At 41.6% G+C, this 20,857-nt stretch overlaps 1 protein-coding gene across 1 annotated transcript in view; it reads right to left on the bottom strand.

Moving 5' to 3' along the window:
- The window catches only part of LOC132384915 (protein HEG-like), a 65,633-nt gene extending 50,113 nt beyond the window's left edge, over positions 1 to 15,520 (bottom strand). The window contains exons 1-2 of the mRNA XM_059956546.1: positions 15,476 to 15,520; positions 15,279 to 15,381 (exon numbers count right to left, since the gene is read on the bottom strand). Coding sequence (XP_059812529.1) covers positions 15,279 to 15,360 — 82 coding nt within the window. The 5' untranslated portion in view covers positions 15,361 to 15,381; positions 15,476 to 15,520. The remainder of the gene's footprint in view (positions 1 to 15,278; positions 15,382 to 15,475) is intronic.
- Between the last annotated feature and the right edge of the window lie 5,337 nt (positions 15,521 to 20,857).

Here is a 20,857-nt window from a genome sequence, read left to right as displayed (position 1 = left end):
TCATGGAGAGTCTGGGAAATTTAATAGGTGTGCACGCAGGTATTCTAATGCATAAATTAACGAGCTCTTCAGCTGAGATAATAAAAGGTACTTGTCATAAACCCAGATTCTCTCTGTGCCCAACTGATTACTATTACTAATGAATAATCTGTGTAACAGAGAGGTGTTGTCAAATTGGCCTTGGCATGCCAGCAGCCAAGTTTGCTATATTGCCAAAGACTCTTGCAAGTTTCTACAGATGTATAGTGGAGAGCATTCTGACTGGTTGCATCACAGCCTGGCATAGAGTCTCCAATGCAAAGGATTACAAGAGGGCCGTAGTCACAGCCAGCTCTATCAAGGGAACATCAAGAACATCTTCAAAAGATGGTATCTCAAGAAGGCGGTGTCCATCGTGAAGGACCCTCACCATACAGGACATGCCTTCTTCTCATTACTACCATCAGGGAGGAGGACAGAGGGAGCTTTAATACCCACACTCAATGATTCAGAAATAGTTTCTTCCCCTCTGTCATCAGATTTCTGAACGGTCCATAAACACTACCTCATTACTCCTTATCTTTGCACTATTTATTTTGTAATTGCCACAAAACAACAAATTTCATGTCATACAAGACAGTGATAATAAACCTGATTCTGATCAGTGCTTTGCATCAAACAGTAAAACTATGTAACTTTTTGATGTTCACTTGAAGTTCAAACAATAGTGGGAACACATTTAGCAAGATGCGCAATTTGGCTTTTTAAAAAAAGTTGTTTTAGGAAGTGGGTAACAATGTATCAAAACAGAAGTAATATCTTGTTTAACATCTAAAATTTTTTTTAAAGGATTAAAGAAAATTTAAGTCTCTAAGTTTCTACTGGTTTTAATTTTAAATGTGTCCATTCAAAAACCAGATAGATTCAACAAACCACTGAAAGCCACAGATGAAACTCCCCCCCCCCCACCACCAACTGGTTCCATCTACCTACACCCAGCCCATTTCCACCAAACAGATCCCTCTGAACTATTTCACCTTTCACATTAACCCTATGACCTCTAGTTCTAGCCTCACCCAAAAGTCTGCATGCATTTACCCTATCTATACCCCTCATAAAAATCTATTAATTACAAAAATAAATGCATAGTGCCAAGAGAAAACAAATGATGAGATAGTGTTCATGGGCCGTTCAGAAATCTAATGTTAGAGGGGAAGAAAATGTTACTAAATCATTAAGTTCGGGCCTCCAGGCTCCTAAATCTCCTCCCTGATGGCAGTAATGTGAAGAGGGCATGTCCCAGATGGTGAGGGTCCTTAATGTCATCTTCTTGTGGCACCACCTCTTGAAGATGTCCTCGATGGTGGGGAGAGTTGTGTTTGTGTTTGGCTATAACCCTCTGCAGCCTCTTCTGATCCTATGCACTGGAACTTCCATACCAGGCTGTAATGCAATGTCAGAATGCATTCCATTGTACATCTGTAGAAATGTATAAGAGTTCTTGGTGATATACCGAATTGCCTCAAACTCATAACAAAGACATGCCAGTAACTCTACATTTTTTTTGGCTTCTTCCATCTTTTGGCTTGCTTGGAAACCTGCCCAACTGAGAAACGTCCCTTTTTATAACAAAATTACATCATTTTTCCACTATATAATTTGCAATGAAAGCCTGACTCACTAACTCAAAAGGGATGTTAATAGAGGGTGAGCCAAATCATATGAAAAAAAATGTACAGTGGATTCTGTTTACTTGGGACACATCAGGACCAGTACATTTTGGCCCAATTAAGCGGCTGCCCCAATTTGCTGAAGTTTCATTGAAATAGTTAAAAAGGTATAGAAGAGAAACTGAGTACCAAAATTATAAAGTTAAATGAAATACAAAACAAATTAGAATACTACCAATACTACTGATGATGATGATGGCTGGTTCTTCGCTTGTGAAGATCAGGAGGGAAGAAGAGTCCTCCGGAGCAACAGTATGATTGTTGAGGACTGCAGAGGCCAATTCTGGATCTGCTGACTCTGGAGCAGTAGGGACACAGAAACAGCTGGTGTGCAGACTTCAATACAATAAAACTGTGTTACTAGAAATACTACTACTAGTAGTGGTAGTAGTATTAACTTCTAATACGTATCGACAGGAATACATCCATGTCACATTTTTTGACTGTAAATGAACAAGAATCAGCTCTGATACCAAGTGCAGATAATCGACTCCTTTCAAGCAATGCTGTCAACGATTGCATCCTCCAAATCTTCATTGTCATTGTACCGTTCAAAAGGATTATCAATACCTTCAAATTCTTTGTAGTTCCTAACTTGTTGAGCTAGTGAAACTGTTTCAAACTTACTCCGGGTCGTTTCTAGCATCTCCAGGCCCGAATGCTTGAAACCACAGTGAGCAAAACGGTTCTAAATTGTCTTACTGCTTCTTTCTCACCAACTATCAGTGACAAAAAAATCACTGCTTTTTGAACACAAACACATACAACTGACTCTATTTAAAACCTGTTTACTCGAAGCATGGTGTAGTGTCTAACAGCTACACAAGTGCATGTGACTGACGCTAGTTAGAAACTGTTCTACAACAGTCTCCTGTCCCAATTAAGTGGCAGAGTGTCCCAAATAAATAAAGGGAATCTCAGTTATTTTCTCAATTAGATTCTGTTCTTTAAGAATTGCACCAAATAAGTGGCTGCCCCGATGGCCCCATTAACTGGAATCTAATGTATTTGTATTTCTTTATTTGACAGCTACTAAAACAGCCAGGGAAACACATTGATATTCCTTCCAACAACCTCACACATTCCAACTACTTCAAGTTGATTTTATTGTCATGTGCAGGAGTATGGTGAGGTACAGGTACAAAGAAAAGCTTTCTTTCTGCAGCATCACAGGTTCAAAGGTTCAGACAACACACAAGGCATAAATTATACTGTCAGCTGAAGAGAAAAAAAATACAGCTTTCAAATTCTTTTTGTCCCATCAAGCTTCAAAAAATGCAAAATAAAGCATTTCTCCAAGGACCAGTAGTTATAAGCATCAGGCAAATCATCACATTTGCATTTAAAAGAACATTTCAAATCAGTTGGCTGCTTTCTGACTCTGGAGTTGAGAGAGACTGGACTCCAATCCCACTTGAGAAATGGGCTCAAATCCCCAGTGGTAAGGGAAAGCTGTACTAGTCAGAATTGCCATCTTACAGATAGGACATTAACTCCAAGCCTCCTTTGTTCTTTCTGACTCAAAATATCCCAGGGCACCAACTTAAAGACCCATGGAGGAGATGACCCAGTGTCCTGGTTAATATCTACTGCTGAAATCTACATATCTAAACAAATTCATCACTGTATTGTTCCTTACTTGAGCTTGTGGCATGCTATGTTTGTTTCCTACATTACTGGCTTCACTTCAAAGTTACTTCTGATTGCAGAGCTTCTGGACGCTCTGAAGGGGATATGAAAGACTGAACAGGAATGGAGGTCTCTCTTTAATGCTCAGAGGTACACAGTGTCCTGAATGACTTGGTTATAGTACCTGGACTGTCAATCTTCATTTCAGTATTTACAGTCTTATCTCAGATTTTTTTTTAAAACAGTATTGCCAATTTGTTTGATTTGTTTTCCTGTCTACACTATATAGATGAAGTTTAAAGGCTGTCAGTGAACTGTATTCATGGATTAAGCATAAGAAAGAGATCCTAACATTATAATAGATTGTTTGCCTCCACTCAAAATAAAGTTACTTTCTAAATCTGCTTTAGTTTGTACTTTGATTTGGAGATTCAGAGTGGAACTGACTCTTCCAGTCCAACGAGCCGCAGCAACCCGCCTATTTAACCCCTGCCTAATCACAGGACAATTCACAATGACCAATTAATCTACCAACTGGTCTGTCTTTTGACTGTGGGAGGAAACCAGAGCACCCAGAGGAAACCCATGTGCACACAGGAGGAACATACAAACTTTCTTACAGTGAGTGGCAGAACTCTGATGCCCCAAGCTGTAACAGCGTCGCACTAACCGCCATGCCCTTGATAATCACAACAATGCTCAAAAGCTATCAGGAAGGAGCAAACTGGGACAGTAACACCAACAAAATGGCACATATAGATCACTAATAGATCCTTCACTTGAATAAATTTCCACCCTATTATAAAGACAAATTCTCTACATAAATCTGCATAGTTACCAATTCTAGAGGAAGTTACTTAGCCTCTGTAAACTGTTCCCAGTGTGTAGGCAAGTGGTAGAATCTGGGTGGAGTTGATGAGAATATGAGGAGATAAAATAATGGTATTAATGCAAGATAGGTGTAAACAAGTGGCTGATAGTCAGCACAGACCCAGCGGGCCAAGAGCCTGTTCCCCTGCTCCAAATCTCTTCAACTCTGGACTACCGTGAACTGGAAGATACAATGTGAACGTCACTTTCAAAATGCAAGCAGTCGGTATTCTTCCAGAACCAGGGTACAAACAGGTAATATCTTGACTGTTACGTTTCCAGTGCTTGAATTGCTTTGTTTAACTTCAAAGCTCTGATAAAACACCTTTGAGGGCCTATTTGGGAGACTTCTTCCACCCAACCTCTTCACTCCCACTACCATGTTAACCATTCAGAAGTTATATTTTTGCTTTTCAAAAGTTACATGCAGCTATCAAAACATGGAAATGCGTCTGGGTGCTGCGTCATTGGCTGAGTCGGAGCCAACAGAGTCACACTGGGGGCAGGAGTGGGGGCTAATGACACAGAGATGTGCACTGTTTGGGTATTTAATATTTCAATAATATTTAAGTAATATTGTAGATATATTGCTTGATTAAGCATTCTGTTGCTTACATACTTAATGCATTGAGGTTTATATGTAAAAGTACGTAAATGGCACGCATCATTACGCTGCCATGTCATACGTATCTGCCTCACTTAAAGTGAACAATGAAGTTAGACTCTCATTCCCAGCTCCGTTGTTTTCCTTTCAATTAGTTTTATGTTTGTAAGTTACAAAACATAACATGCACAGCAAAGCAAAATTAGAAATGAGATTTCAGTGGAGTGGTTCAGGCTGAAGGACTTCACTCCAGATGATGTGAGGCCCACCAGAAATTTTACGAGCCATCCCCTACATTTAACCCAGCAACTAGACCTGGTGCTAAACAAAAATCGCATTCTGTGACATTCTTCAGAAAATGGAATATTAAGAAAATGAGCATGTTTCAACTTGCAGAGCAGGGAAAGCGATCAAGAAGGAAGGGTGTAGACATAGAGATGATGAATGATACAGTCATGTTGATACAGGGAAGGAATGAAAGCCTGTTGAGTTCAGCTATCTTGGCAAAAGGAAATGCAGATAGGGTGACACTAAGAGGAGCATATCTTGCGGAAACAGACAGAGACAACAGTTAGTGGAAAGAAAATAAAAGGAGAATGTTCAGAAAGCCCAACATTTGTGGCAAGAGGGAAACTAAAGTTGCATCAGAAATAGTCCAGGGATGGAAAAGGCAACAAAAAAAAACTGCAGATGTTGGAAATGTGAAACAAAAACAAAAATTGCTGGAAACATTCCGTGGGCCAGGCAAGTTCAGCAGAGAGAACCCCGGGCTCCTAATAGTTAATTATTTCATTCAAATACCCATCTGGTCACTAAGTTAATGCATTCCCCAATTAAGAGCAGCCACCAAAAACTCTTTTGAAGAACTCCATGGATTGTCACATCAGTGACACAATCTCCCCTAATACAACTGCCCAACAAATTTCCGCACAGTAGGAGCCAGGCAACATCTGTGAGGAAAGTTTCAAGTTTCATTCCCAAATTGTGACGCTTGCCTGCAGGAGACCACTATCCATAATCACCATTGACCCAAAATATTAACTCTGATTCCACTTGGCTAATTTCCCCACCTCCCCCAGCTAGCTGAACATTTCCAACATTTTTGCTTTTTAGTTCAAATTTCCAGCAGCTGCTTTAATTTTGATCTTTTAAAAAAAAATGTTTCTGATTAGACTGGATCCGCAAAAAAAAGTATCAGCATATTGTTCTTTGCCTCAAAATCATTCCATGGATGTCAGTGGGACTGAGTATTAGTGGCAGAGTACAATGTGCAGATGCTCTTATAAAGGGCTATTAACCAGCAATGAATTTCCAGGCTATAATCCCTTCACATATAACAGAGATTTAACACGACCATAAATCTGCTCGCTAAGTATGAGGTGGAAAACTTGCATAATTAAACATTTTCCTTTTTGAATTACAGGAATAAATATTTAAAGAAGAGCATTGGAAATTTGCAAAGCAGTTGTCAAATAAACAACGTCCAAATCCGGGCATGAATTGACATATGCACAGCACGGATCCAAACAATTCTGAATACATAACACCAACCTTTGTTTTGACCAAAACCAGTTCTGTCAATCTCATCCCTTTTCTGTGTGTCTATGCACACACAAATGAAGAAAAATAAACTCTCTCATGACTCTGCCAGCTCAGCGATTTTAACTAGGTAGCTGCTAAACCAGGCATGTTTAGAAAAAAAACTCCCAGCCTCAATGACCAAGTAGTTGTTCTCAGCAGCTTAGTGTTAACAGCTACCAAAATGGACCTTACCTGCTTTAGATCTGGTTTTCTGCTGGTGATCAGAGGGTGTTAAAAGGTCTTGCAGAACAACTGGCATGCCACATTCAAAATGACAGAATCCAAAAACCCTCAGTCTAGTGCTAAAAATCTCCTGGAGACTGACTTCAGCTGATTTTCATTTTATGAAGTCCAATGTCACCAGCAAATCAACCCACGACGAATACCAAAGTAACACACACAAAATACTGGAGGATCTCAGCAAGTCAGGCAGCATCTATGGAGGGAAATAAACAGTCAATGTTTCGGGCTGACATCATCCTGATGAAGGGTTGTGGCCTGAGCAGTCTGTTGCCCTCCATAGATGCTGCCTTACTTACTGAGTTCCTCCAGTATTTTGTGTGTGTTGACCAAGATTTCCAGCATCTGCAGAATCGCTTGTCTTTACAAATACTAAAGCAGTTTCTTTGGGGTACTTCAAATCGGTATCTATTGATGTAGCCCTGTGGAATAAATAAGGAAATAGCATTTGCGCTTTGGTCACTTATCCCTTCAACTTTTGTGATAACTAGTTCATATTCAACTTCAAAACTCAAATATGTTCTATAAAATAGGAGGATTATGCAGGGAAGGGTGAAGGAAAGGGGTAGATTGATCTTGGAGAAGGTTAAAAGGTCAGCACAACATCATTGGCCATACTGAGCTGTAATGTTCTATGTTCTATAAATGTTATACGTAATTGACAACACCTTTGGATGATGAGTTGCTTGAGGAAGTGCCACACAATATATCCGCCCCAAACGAAAGGTGAGCAGAGTGTAGGGATTGGTACTTAACACTTTAAGAGCCAGAAGACACAATGATGCATTATGGTCAGTTCCTGGAGAGCTAGTTTAACAAATATACACTGGTGGCTGTAGCACCACCTTCCATCCAAAACTGAACCACCGCTGCATTTTGTTTTGCGGTGTAGTGGTTATGTTAGCGGACAAATGTTCTAGGTTTCAATGTGCAGAAGCAACATCACTGAATGCAACACAGAGTGACCTGGACTTATTACCCAAAAGTTGGGGCTGAAATCCCACCAGGAGATTGAATTCATTTTTTCACACCTGGAAACACAGTTGGTAGTGGAAGATAACACAGACTGCTTCATTCCCTATCTGGTCTGCATGCAACTCCAGTTCTAAACCAGCATAATTGATTTTTCCATTTGGAGGTCCAGCAATGTGGCCACGGTTAAATCTAACAGCTAAACAGAATTGTCAAAACTGGCATTTCGCTTTGAATACTGTAGCTCATCATCATCTTCCCAGGTCAACTACATGGCCAACTTAGAAACACAGAAAATAAGAATAAGACCATCAGCTCTTCAATCCTGCTCCACCATCCACACAATCACAGTAAGCATCTACCTGAATATTACATTCCTGTTCATTCACCCATGCTCCCGTATGCCTTCGATGCCAAGCAAATTTATCTTTTTCTAAACAAACGGCGCAGGTTCACCATCCTCTGAGTGAAGATATTTCTTCCCTAAGACCTCTTACCCTATAACATGAGACAAAGAACCTCCCTTCCAGCCAAATCCAGTCTGTCCATCACTGCCAGGATTTGCTAAGCTTTACTGAGATCCCCCCCCCCCCCACCGCCCGTTATTCTAAACTCTAAGTTGACTGAATTTGTGCTCACTAATCTTGCCTAATAGGGCTGTCCCACTATTCCAGGCCAATCTTTCATTGCATTCGGTTTATGAAGTTTGTCTCCTTATCTGCGAAAGAATAAACGTCACATCACGTATCACTCTAAGTTTTGTAAAAATGTAATGGAGTACTGTGCGAAAGTCTTGGCCACATATATAATATATATACAGCTAGGGAGTTTAAGACTTTTGCACAGTACTGTAATAATTTTTGTATTGCTCTGTACTGCTGCCACAAAAAAAACAAATTTCATGACATATGTGAGTAATGGTAAATCCAATTCTGATATGGGTCTCTATTGTGGACTGATAATGGGAAGGGGACAGTGAGAGGGGAATCATGGTTGGGAAAGTGGGGACGGAGCGGGGAGGGAGCAGGAAGCACCAGAGGGACATTCTGTAATGATCAATAAACCAATTGTTTAGAATCAAATGTCCTTGCCTGGTGTCTAGCACTCCTCCTCTGCCACCTGTCCCACACCCCTCCCACAGCACTCCACCCTCACCATTTCCAACATCCTTTGCTCCCACCAGATTGACAAACTCTCTCTCTCCTCTCCATGTTGTCAAATAAGAGTACTGTGCAAAAGTCTTGGGCACCCTAGCTATATATGTGCCTAAGAGTTTTGCACAGTACTGTAGGACGATCCTGTACACCAATCCTCTTGCTATGAAGGCCAACATACCATTTGTCTCCTTAGCTACTTATAGGTTTCAGTGAAGGCTGATTGCAATTTAACATCACTTACGTAATATGCCACATTTCCTACCAAAGTGAATACCTATACATTAAAACACCTGATAGTCGTATACGGGTATCTGCCATAGTTTTGCCACTTGCTCCACCTGTTCTCCCAGTGACACCTAAATATCAAAACTGCATTCAAGGGGCAAAAAAAGTCACCTTCCAGCCAAACATGGTCACACACACACACACACACACACACACACACACACACACACACACACACACACACTGTTGGCAAAATTCAGCAGGTCAGGCAGCAGTGATGGAGGGGAATAAACAGTTGATGCTTTGGGCAGAGACCCCTGATTATAAGCAGTAACTGAAGATGCATGCAATGCATATTTATAGACGTTCTTTTTAAGGAAGGGGACAGCAGCAGCAGGAAAATGGTTTGTCGCTGTCATTTCTAAATCAGAAGGATATAATGTTCAAGTCTCACTCCAGAGATCCGAGTACACATTTGGAAAGAGATTTCAGTGGTGCACTTTGGAAATGCAGCACTGATCAGCAGGGGTGGACGAGTAGTCAATTACCTTGAGACTTGTCTGTCCTCAAGGATGACATAAAATACCCTATCCTCCACTTAAGATATTCACTCTCGTGCCCGGGCCGGTATTTAATCACTTGGCCAACACTTCTCTAAGAAAAAGGATTATTCATTATCACGTTGCCATTCGAGGAAGCTTGCTCTGTGTGTGTGTGTGTGAATTAACTACCACTTCAAAGGTACATTATTTGCTGTAAAACACTTGAGGGCCAACCTGGGGTCGTGAAAAGTGGTGTACAAACACAAGCTGTTCATTTATCTACGTTGGATTTTGCAAGACCCTGTTATTAGTTTGACTAAAACATACACCTGTCCAAACCTGGCTCCAATCAAACTTCCTTCGCCAAGGTCCTAAGACACTGGAGAGCAGAAATCAATCAATGAGTGTAAACACAAAACAAGAGCACTGAGGTAATCCATTCAACTGCATCATTAAGACTTGAAGGTAGACCTTAACAGTTTAATTACTCTCAGCAGAGATATAGTAAGGCTATTAAACATGTAACTGGGATTAACATTACAGTCCAGATGACTTTAATTCCAATGTACAATTGCTGTTTACAGGTTCCAAACCTTCCCATTAGTTGTGTGTTACTAGGTGAGAGGCCCTTATAACCAAACCTTCTGTCACCTTCTTAATTTGGGTCTGACGTAATTCATGACAGGAAGCTTGCTCTCCTCTGTGACATTGGTCAGTCCTTCAAGTATTATGAGCAAAAAGTACTTTTATGAAGATCTTTGATGACTGTTACATCAGCAAAAACATGATCCCATTGGCAGTTCTGTTGGGCAAAACTTGTCCTCATTATTGCACAGACATCAAAATTTGAAAAAGTTTAAGAAAAAAATATGCATGTTCGAAACTGCTGACCACCACTAGCCCAAGAACATTAACATTGAAACATAGAAAATAGGTGCAGGAGTAGGCCATTTGGCCCTTTGAGCCTGCACCGCCATTCAGTACGATCATGGCTGATTATCCAACTCAGAACCCTGTACCTGCTTTCTCTCCATACCCCCGATCCCTTTAGCCACAAGGGCCACATCTAACTTCCTCTTAAATATAGCCAATGAAGCGGCCTCAACTCCAAGAGCAGGAGTAGGACACTTGGTCTAAAGCCTGCTGTACCATTCAACACAAACATGGTTCCTTTGCCCCAGGTTTCATCCATTCTTCCAAGCCAATTCCCCTATCCCTCAGTGTGTGGATCGTTAGATACAGCCGACCAACTGGCCTGCACAACCCCCCATGGCAGAGAACTCCAGAGATTCTTCTGACATAAAGTAGGTGAAGTCATTTTCAAATTATTCATTTGCTAATCAAAAACGGCAATAGTTGTGGTGGACTAGATGAATGTGACTGAGTCATTAGTTGAGTCACAGTAGATGATGAAGCAGAGTCAAGTGTTTGCTGTATGAACAAATTTCTGAATATCATGTTTTGATGTGTTCATATGGCTTAACATACACATTACACACTTTTTCAATTGTTGTACAACACTATTTAGATTTTGAAATCAATTTCCTTTTTGAAAAGTATTAGCTGATCATAAAACCATTTCCTATTGTCAACGGGTGTTTAAGAAAAGAGAATAAGGCCTTTGAAGGAAACCTCTAGTCATGGATAATGGCTCTGACTCCACTTATGTCTGTGAATGAGCCACTGATTACTTCTGGTGATTGTTCAAATTAGGGCCCTTTTGGAATTCTAAACTTCCCGCTCCTATCAATTTCAATTCCACAGTTACTATGACAACACCTCTGTCTATCCTGTCACTTGCAAGGATGCTATTCCCTTCTCAGTTACTCTATCTCCATCCCATCTGTTCTCATGATGTTGTTTTCCATTGTAAGATATCCAATATGTCCCCGTCTTTTCAGAAAATGAGGGTTCTCCTCCACTGCTCACAAAGCAGCCCTCACCCGCAACTCCTCCGTTTCCACATGCCTGCTCTCCTCACCCAATAACACCTAACATAAAAGGGACGGGGTTCCCTTTTCCTCACCTTCAACTACACAAGCTTCTGCATCCAACTTAACTTTCTCTGCAACCTCCACTAGATCCAATGCGATTCCATCACCAGGTATATCTTCCCATCACCTCTTTCTGTAGGGAATTGCTGTCTACGTGAGTCCCTTGTTTGATCACTGCTCCCATCTGATCTGCTTCCAAGCACTTATCCCTGCAACAGACCAAAGTGTCACACCAACCCCTACACTTCCTTCCTCACCATCACTCAGGATCACTCAGGTGATGCAGCACTTCACATGTGAATCTATTGGTGTCATTTATTGTATCCCATATGGCCTCCTCTACATTGGTAAAACCCAAATCAGATTAGGGGATCACTCCATCCGCCTAACAGCCAGGATCTTCCAGTGTCCAGCCATTTTAATTTCACTTCCCATTCCCACACTGACATGTCTCTCCATGGCCTCTTCTACTACCAAGCTGAGGCTAGACACAGATTAAAGAAACAACTCCTGGTAGTCCAATCTGATGCAGTCTGCATCAATTTCTCTAAAATACAGTAACCATCACCTTCTGTGCTTCCATCCTTGATTTCCCTGATCTTTCTAGCCCTTTTACCCCTTTTCTTTCACCTCCCCTACACTCATGACCTACTCATCACCCATACCTCCTTCTTTATTTCCAGTTCTGATGAAAGATCTCAGCCCAAAACATCAACTGTTTATTCCCATTCCCCCATAGATGCCACTTGACCCACTGAGTTCCTCAAGCATTTTGTGTGTTGATCCAAATGAAATCCTTTCAAAGTTTTAATTCAGCAGAAGATAGAAGACAGGACAAGCTGCACCTTACATTTAATCCCTATCAAAACAGTAGTGTAGTGGTTAGCACAATGCTTTACAGTATAGATGACCAGGGTTCAATTCCCACCACTGCCTGTAAGGAGTTTGTGTGTTCTTTCTGTAACCGCACAGGTTTCCTCTGGGTGTTCCGATTTCCTCCCATCTTGGTAGGTTACCTGGATATTATAAATTGTCCCGTGATTAGGCTCGGATTAAGTTGGGCGGCTCAGCTCAAAGTGCTGAAAAGGTTTACTCCTTGCTGTATCTCAATAAATAAATAATGCCACATGTAATCAGAATGAAATCCATGACAAAATAGTACCACCGCTTAAAATAGAACTAAGATTATCCATCCTAATTTACACAATCACATCATGAAACTTTATACACTAAGTATGAGATGTGACCTATAAAGGAAATTACTATAATTTCCTTGAGCATACAGGAGGTAGAACCCAATGACCGTAAATAGCAAGTACATGATACAACTAATTACAGAATATCCCAACACTTGGGTTACATTGAGATTGTGATTTGGTGATGTGGTCTTATATTGTTGCATTTGAGCATAACGCAAATCAAGAATCCAACCGCAATGGAAGAAACTAGCAACTTTGCTGTGGTATGAAACCAGGGAGTAAATGCTTGTAAAAAAAAAATTTGTAAAAAATCATGAAGCACACCAGATTTAAGATCATAACTCTCAATTAAAAAGATCAAGATCTTTATTTGATATTATGTTTGGTCTACTCCAAGTAATAACTCTACATACGGTATGTAAGGATAGTATAAAGTTGATCCTCGATAGGGTAAGTGCAGGTAAATCATTGCAGAAACAATACATGAAAGACTATTCTCCTCTAACATATGTATATCCTAGCATACTTCATTGAATAGCAATGGACAACAGTCTTACCCCGTCAACACAAACCATGTGGTCTTAACAACACACACAAAATGCTGGAGGAACTCAGCAGGCCAGGTAGCATCTATGGAAAAAAGTACAGTTGACGTTTCAGGCCGAGTCCTGCAGAAGGGTCTCAGCCTGAAATGCCAACTGTACTCTTTTCCATAGCTGCTGCCTGCCCTGCTGAGTTCCTCCAGCATTTTGTGTGTGTTGCTCGGATTTCCAGAATCTGCAGATTTCATGTGGTTTTAAGATCAGTTCTACTGATCCAAGTACTCTCTAGCCATTATTGGCTGTAACCAGAGTTTGAATAGTGATGGTGTTGTAACTACCAGGCAACTGGTCATCACCAAAGAACTTCTGTCTTTAAAATAAAACTTCAAAATTCAATCTCCTGTATCCGACTTGTTCCCCCTTTTTTATTCATTGGTCATTTCAAAGCACGTGGACCAACTGAGGACCCCTCTTCACACCAAGGAAAACATACTTCTCATTTCACACACCAGCCCACGGAAGAGCCTCCTGAACAACCGCCACAAACTACCTCAGCAACAGCTAGCAACCCAAATACCATCTAACAGAGTCAGGTAGTTTCATGCCTCAGCGGAATGCAAACCCAGGCCAAGATCAAAGCAGAGCAAACCGCTAGGATAGCAACTGTTCTAAGTCAAGCACCGTTAAAAGCAAGTCAGTCACGGCATGTGTACCGGCATTGCAGTCGCCATGGTTTTAGATAAATCATTACAGTACTTCTTGTCCCATTCGTGACCAGCAAGGATGGCGGCCTCCTGTAGGAATGCACTGCACTACACTACTGCTCTTCTCACTGTTTCAGCATTGAAAGGTTGAGATCAATTCTAGAACGGGCTACAAATCTGTAAATGAAGGGTTTTCAGAAACCTGAATGGAACAAGATTACAGTACAGTTAATATCGAACTAGACCAGTTGCTAATCGAAATTCTATTTTAAGTTTATATTTTTGTACCACTTAACTATTTGATATACATAGTTACTTACATATACTTACTGTAATTCCGTTTTTTCCTATAGTATCAGGTATTGCGATGTACTGCTGCTGCTAGGTTAACAAATTTCGCGACTAATTGGCGGTGATATTAACCCTGATTCTGACGCTGATACATTTACAATACCGACAGCTACATCAAGTTAAAAAGAATTCTATGCGGCTGAAATGGAACTTAATTATTCCCTTCTCCAAGTTGTATAAGCAAAAGCCAAAGTAAGTAAACGTGGTTAGCTCATTAGCAATGGCCAAATAATATATACCTATAAAGAAAAGATCCGATGATTTACAGGGCCGGCAGCAAGAACCCGACGGGCAATGATACGCATATGTTCAAACAGTGCCCGCTTGATACAACAAACTCGTTTGCGAGATTTTGATTTCCAACGTCAAGGCGCTGTAAGCCACTGGGTGATTACTAATGAACTAATTATTTATGGGAAATCGGATTAATGCAGAAAAATCGAATCGGACCAGGGGTTTCGAGAGGGCAATCCTCTGTGGCAGCGACCAAGAAAAACATCGTGCAAAGCCAGTGATTTACGAGGCGTCGCTGCCATTTCATTGCGCAGGTTTTTCCGTCTATATTGCGAACTTTGCTGAGATAATAGATATTTTTATAAGGAGACAGAAACAAAACTACATGGCACACAAGAGTTGGCAGGGATCTAGACATGTCAGAACTGGAGGAAGACGGCACGGTTGCGGAGCGCCCTGGGTGATTTGAGTCACTCCACAGTTGCTATGCGAACCGCAGTAATCACTGCAAGAAGATTAATGAAACTTTACGCCTGGCGGATTCCCTGCTCTTGAAAACAAAATATCTTGGTCGAAGTAAAATCAAAAACACAATTGGCAATATTAAAAATAAATACACTTAAATAAAGTTTAGTATAACTCTTACTTCACCTCCCCCCCCCCCCGCTCAATACTTTCCCTCCCTCACACGACTTACTCCCCAATGCACATTTGACATGACCTACCCGAATTCGAGCTGCTCTCGCAAAGAGCAGCCATGGAGCAGATAAAAATGAAAAGGCAACTCGATGTGGCGCCGCGCATCATCGTCGCCAGCTTCTTATTAGACTGGAGAAGGAATAAAAATAATTTAAATTACTAAGCTATCTGTGTATCTAGCCGCTGCCGCCGTCTGTTACAGGCGCTGCTGTTTTATTCTGACCGCGATCTGAAGGAACTCACTGCTTCGCACCCGCCGCCTGCACACAGGTGCTGAACAAAGTCGGTTCTGGTCACTTTCAACAGATGTAGCGGTTACAGCGCATCAGACTCCACCCCCTGCCGGTCTTAAAGGCACAGCGCTGGCGAGCTATCAGCTTCTGTCCCATGCATGTTGCGTTCTCCAAATACTTCCTAATTGAGCCATTTTTTAAAAAAAATTAAGTCACTTGAAATTGGATGCCAGCAAAGTTGCCACTGTGGTGCAAAAAGCTCGAAATATTCTTTTATATATGACTCTAATATAAACTTTCAAAGTGAGAGGGGGAAGATTTGAAAGGGATCCGGGGGAGAAACTCCACTCCGAGGATGGAATGAGCTGCCAGAGCAAGCGGTTAAGCCAGATACAATAACATTTTAAAAGGCACTGGGAGAGGTAATTGGATGGACTAGCTTGTTAGGACATCTTTGTGGCCATAGACGAATTGGGCCGAAATGCTTATTTCCATGGCGTATTACTTGAACGTGTCTATGCTGAAGGGTTAGCATTTGTGAAAGGTAATGTAGTCGTTATGGGAGATTTCAACATGCAGGTGAACTGGGAGAATCAGGTAGGTGCTGGACCCCAGGATAGGGAGTTTGTGGAGTGTCTAAGGGATGTATTTTTGGAACAGCTTGTGCTTGAGCCAACCAGGAACGAGGCTATTTTGGACTTGGTGATGTGTAATGAACAGGAATTGATAAGTGATCTTGAAGTAAAGGAGCCATTAGGAAGTAGTGATCATAACATGATAAGTTTTTATCTACAATTTGAGAGGGATAAGGGCAGATCAGAGGTGTCAGTGTTGCAATTAAATAAAGGAGACTACGGAGCCATGAGGGAAGAGCTGGCCAAAGTTAAATGGGCGGATGCCCTGGAAGGAAATTCAGTGGATCAGCAGTGGCAGATATTCTTGGGCATAATACAAAAGATGCAAATGCAGTTCATTCCAATGAGAAGGAAGGATTCAAAGAGGGGAAGGGGCCACAGTGGTTGACAAAGGAAGTCAGAGATTGTATAGCATTAAAGCAAAAGAAGTATGACAGGGTTAAGATGAGTGGGAATACAGATGATTGGGAAAGTTTTAAGGAACAGCAGATCTTAACTAAAAAAGCAATACGGAGAGAAAAAATCAGGTATGAGCTCAGTCTAGCCAGGAATATAAAAGGGGATAGCAAAAGCTTTTTTAGCTATGTGAAGAGAAAGAAGATAGTTAAGAACAATGTTGGCCCCTTGAAGAATGAATTGGGAGAAATTGTTATGGGAAACAGGGAAATGGCAACAGAATTTAATGCGTACTTTAGATCTGTCTTCACCAGGGAGGACACAAGCAAACTCCCAGATGTAGGGATGGGACAGGGTCATAAGATATCAGAGGAATTGAGACAGATTGACATTAGGAAAGAAACTGTGATGAGTAGACTGTTAGGACTGAAGGCTAATAAATCCCCGGGTCCAGATGGTCTGCATCCGAGGGTTCTAAAAGAGGTGACTCAGGAAATTGCGGATGCATTGGTAATCATTTTCCAATGTTCCTTAGATTCAGGATCGGTTCCTGAAGATTGGAGAGTGGCTAATGTTATCCCACTTTTCAAGAAGGGAGGGAAGGAGAAAACGGAGAACTATCGCCCTGTTAGCCTAACGTCAGTCGTGGGGAAGATGCTTGAGTCCATTATTAAGGACGAAATAGTGGCACATCTAGATGGCAGAAATAGGATTAGGCCGAGCCAGCATGGATTTACCAAGGGCAAATCATGCTTGACTAATCTGTTGGAGTTTTTTGAGGGTGTAACAAGGATGTTAGACGAGGGTAAGCCAGTGGATGTTGTGTACCTAGATTTTCAGAAGGCATTCGATAAGGTGCCACATAGGAGATTGGTGAGTAAAATCAGAGCTCATGGCATTGGGGGCAGGGTTTCAACATGGATAGAAAACTGGTTGGCAGATAGAAAGCAAAGGGTAGCAGTGAATGGGTGTTTCTCGGACTGGCTGGAGGTGACTAGTGGGGTACCACAGGGCTCTGTATTGGGACCACAGCTCTTTACGATTTATGTCAATGATTTAGATGTGGGAATTGAAAACGATATCAGCAAGTTTGCTGACGATACTAAACTGGGTGGCAGTGTGACATGCGAAGAGGACGTTAGGAGAATACAGGGAGACTTGGATAGGCTGGGTGAGTGGGCAGATACTTGGCAGATGTCATTCAATGTGAATAAATGTGAAGTTATCCACTTTGGAAGCAGGAACAAGAGGGCAGAGTATTGTCTGAACGGTGTAGAGTTAGGTAAGGGAGAAATGCAAAGAGACCTAGGATTCCTAGTTCACCAGTCAATGAAGGTGAATGAGCAAGTGCAACAGGCAGTGAAGAGGGCAAATGGAATGTTGGCCTTTGTTACAAGGGGAATTGAATACAAGAGCAAGGATGTCCTTTTGCATTTGTACAGGGCCCTGGTGAGACCACACCTGGAATATTGTGTACAGTTTTGGTCTCCAGGTTTAAGGAAGGACATTCTGGCAATTGAGGAAGTGCAGCGTAGATTTACTAGGTTGATTCCTGGGATGGCAGGGCTGTCTTACGCAGAGAGATTGGAGAGATTGGGCTTGTACACGCTGGAATTGAGGAGATTGAGAGGGGATCTGATTGAAACGTTTAAGATAATTAAAGGATTTGATAGGATTGAGGCAGGAAATATGTTCCAGATGTTGGGAGAGTCCAGTACCAGAGGGCATGGATTGAGAATAAGAGGTCAGTTATTTAAAACAGAGTTGAGGAAGAGCTTCTTCTCCCAGAGAGTTGTGGAGGTGTGGAATGCACTGCCTCGGAAGACGGTGGAGGCCAATTCTCTGGATGCTTTCAAGAAGGAGCTAGATAGATATCTGATGGATAGGGGAATCAAGGGATATGGGGACAAGGCAGGGACTGGGTATTGATAGTGAATGATCAGCCATGATCTCAGAATGGCGATGCAGACTCGAGGGGCCGAATGGTCTACTTCTGCACCTATTGTCTATTGTCTATTGATATTTAAACAAAATATCATTGTATGTGTGCATAGATATGGAATCAATGAAGGAGATATAATAAACTACCAGCAAATGTTAGATCAGTGGAGAAAGGCTACTGCTGATGCTGCCGATGCAAATTAATGGGTTATAGTGTAATAAGTTGACCTATGGTATAGAGGACAGGATTTCTCGTTTTCAGCCAAGCATCCCGGGTACAACTTCCAGTATGGGAATTACAGCTTTGGGGCACTGAGTACAAAAGTTGGGATGTTGTCTTAGACATTAGTGAGGCTAAATATAGAGAATTGTGTGCAGCTATGGTCACGTACCTTACTGGAAAGATATCAATAAGCTTGAAAGTGTGTAAAGAAAGTTTGCAAAGATGTTGCTGGGCTTTGTGGATCCAAGTCATAGAAGAAGGTTGAATAGGTTAGGACTTTATTCTCCAGAGCGCAAGAAAATGAGGGGAGATCTTGCAGAGGTATATAAAATTATGATAGTGAATGCATGCAGGCTTTTTCCCCCTTGGGTTGAGTAAAACTAGGACTAGAAGTCACAGGTTTAGGGTGAAAGGTGAAATACTTAAGAGGAACCTAAGGGTGGAGCTTCTTCACTAAGAAGGCAGCTTGAGCTGCCAGCGGAAGTGGTAGATGTAGATTTAGTTCTAACACTTAAGAGAAGTTTGGATACGTACATGGTTAGAAAGATATGGAGGGCTACGGTCGTGGACAGATAGATGGGACTAGGAAGAAGACTGGGCTGGTATGGACAAGATGGGCCAAAGGACAGGTTCCTGTGCTGTAGTGCTCTATGACCAGAGGACTGAGAAGTTTTTAGAATTAAACAGAGGAATTTTTAGAATTAAAAAGTTCACAAGCGAGAATATGAACTTGGAGAGAAAACTTGCATGTGTCATAAAAACAATGACATATAAATAGGAAAAGAATGGATAAGTTAAATGCTGGCCCTCTACAGAATGAAGTCTGTGAATAACGGCAGCAGACACAGAAATAGCAGATGTATTGAATAAATTTTTGCATCAGGGCTCACTGTGCAAGACATTGCTAATAACCTGAAGATACGGTAATGGCACAGTAGCGTAACACTCTTACAGCACCAGCCACCCGCGTTCAATTCCTGCTGCTCTCAGTAAGGAGTTTGTACATTCTCCCTGTGACTGGAAAACAGAGAGACCTCCTTCTAACTTATTAGAGAGAGAAAGAGAGCCTGTGATATGTCGTATACCAGGTGAAATGCAAAGTCTTTCAGGTAACTGCAAGTCTGTGTCTTTGCTGTTGCTTTGCTGCATGCTTGAGTGCTTGGTGATGGGTGATGCTCTTTTTGCCGGTGGGGGGAGGGGGGATCATTGCTTGCCGCCGCTTATGCGCAGGAAGGAGGGGAATTGGGGGGGACTTTGGGGTTCTAACATTTAACTGTCATTCATTCTTTGGGGGACTGCTCTGTTTTTGTTCATGTTTGTGAAGAAAAAGCATTTCAGGATGGAAATTGTATACATTTCTCTGACATTAAATTGGACCTTTGAACTTTTGACTGTGTGGGTTTCCTCCGGTGCGCCAGTTTCCTCCCACATTCTAAAGAGGCACGAGTTAGTAGATTAATTGGGTGCCTCAGGTTTGTTGAGCTGTGAGGGTCTGTTACTGTGTTGTTTCTCTTAAACAAAACTCTCGGGCTAATTTCAAATAACATGGTAGAACTGGTCAGATCCCAGTTTCAAGGGAGAGAGTATTGAGATACTGAAGTTCAAGTTTATTATCATTCAATCGTACACATGTATACTGCCAAATGTGACAATGATTCTCTTGACCAAGGTGCACAACACGGTACATATAACTTGCACACATAAAACATAATATTAGCACAAATTTATAAATAATAAAGTGCATATTTGATGCAAGTTAAGAAAGTAACCAGTATAACACTACTGGTGCTTCATACATGATGAGATCGGGGTTGTGGCAGGGAGTTCAGTAGTCTTACAGTCTAGGTGAATAAGCTGTTTCCCATCCAAACTGTCCTTGTCCTAATGCAGTGGTACCTTCTGTCTGATGGTAGGGGGTTTAAAGAGATTGCTTGACAGATGGGATGATCATTGACAATGCTAAGGGGCATGTGTATGCAGCACTCCTAATAAATATTTCTAATCAGTGGAAGAGAGACTCTGATGATTATCTCAGCTGTCCTCAGAATCCTTTGTAGGGACTTGCAGTCAGATGCCTTGCAATTCCCATACCAGATGGTGACACAGTCGGTCAGGACGCTCTTGATGGTGCTCCTGTAAATATTGGTTAAAATCAGGGCGGGAGAAGCTCCATTTAC

The sequence above is a fragment of the Hypanus sabinus genome, chromosome X1, assembly GCF_030144855.1.
Source record: "Hypanus sabinus isolate sHypSab1 chromosome X1, sHypSab1.hap1, whole genome shotgun sequence".
Classification (NCBI taxonomy): Eukaryota; Metazoa; Chordata; class Chondrichthyes; order Myliobatiformes; family Dasyatidae; genus Hypanus; species Hypanus sabinus.
Note: the sequence above shows the minus strand (reverse complement) of the source record. Positions and strands in the feature narration are given on the sequence as shown.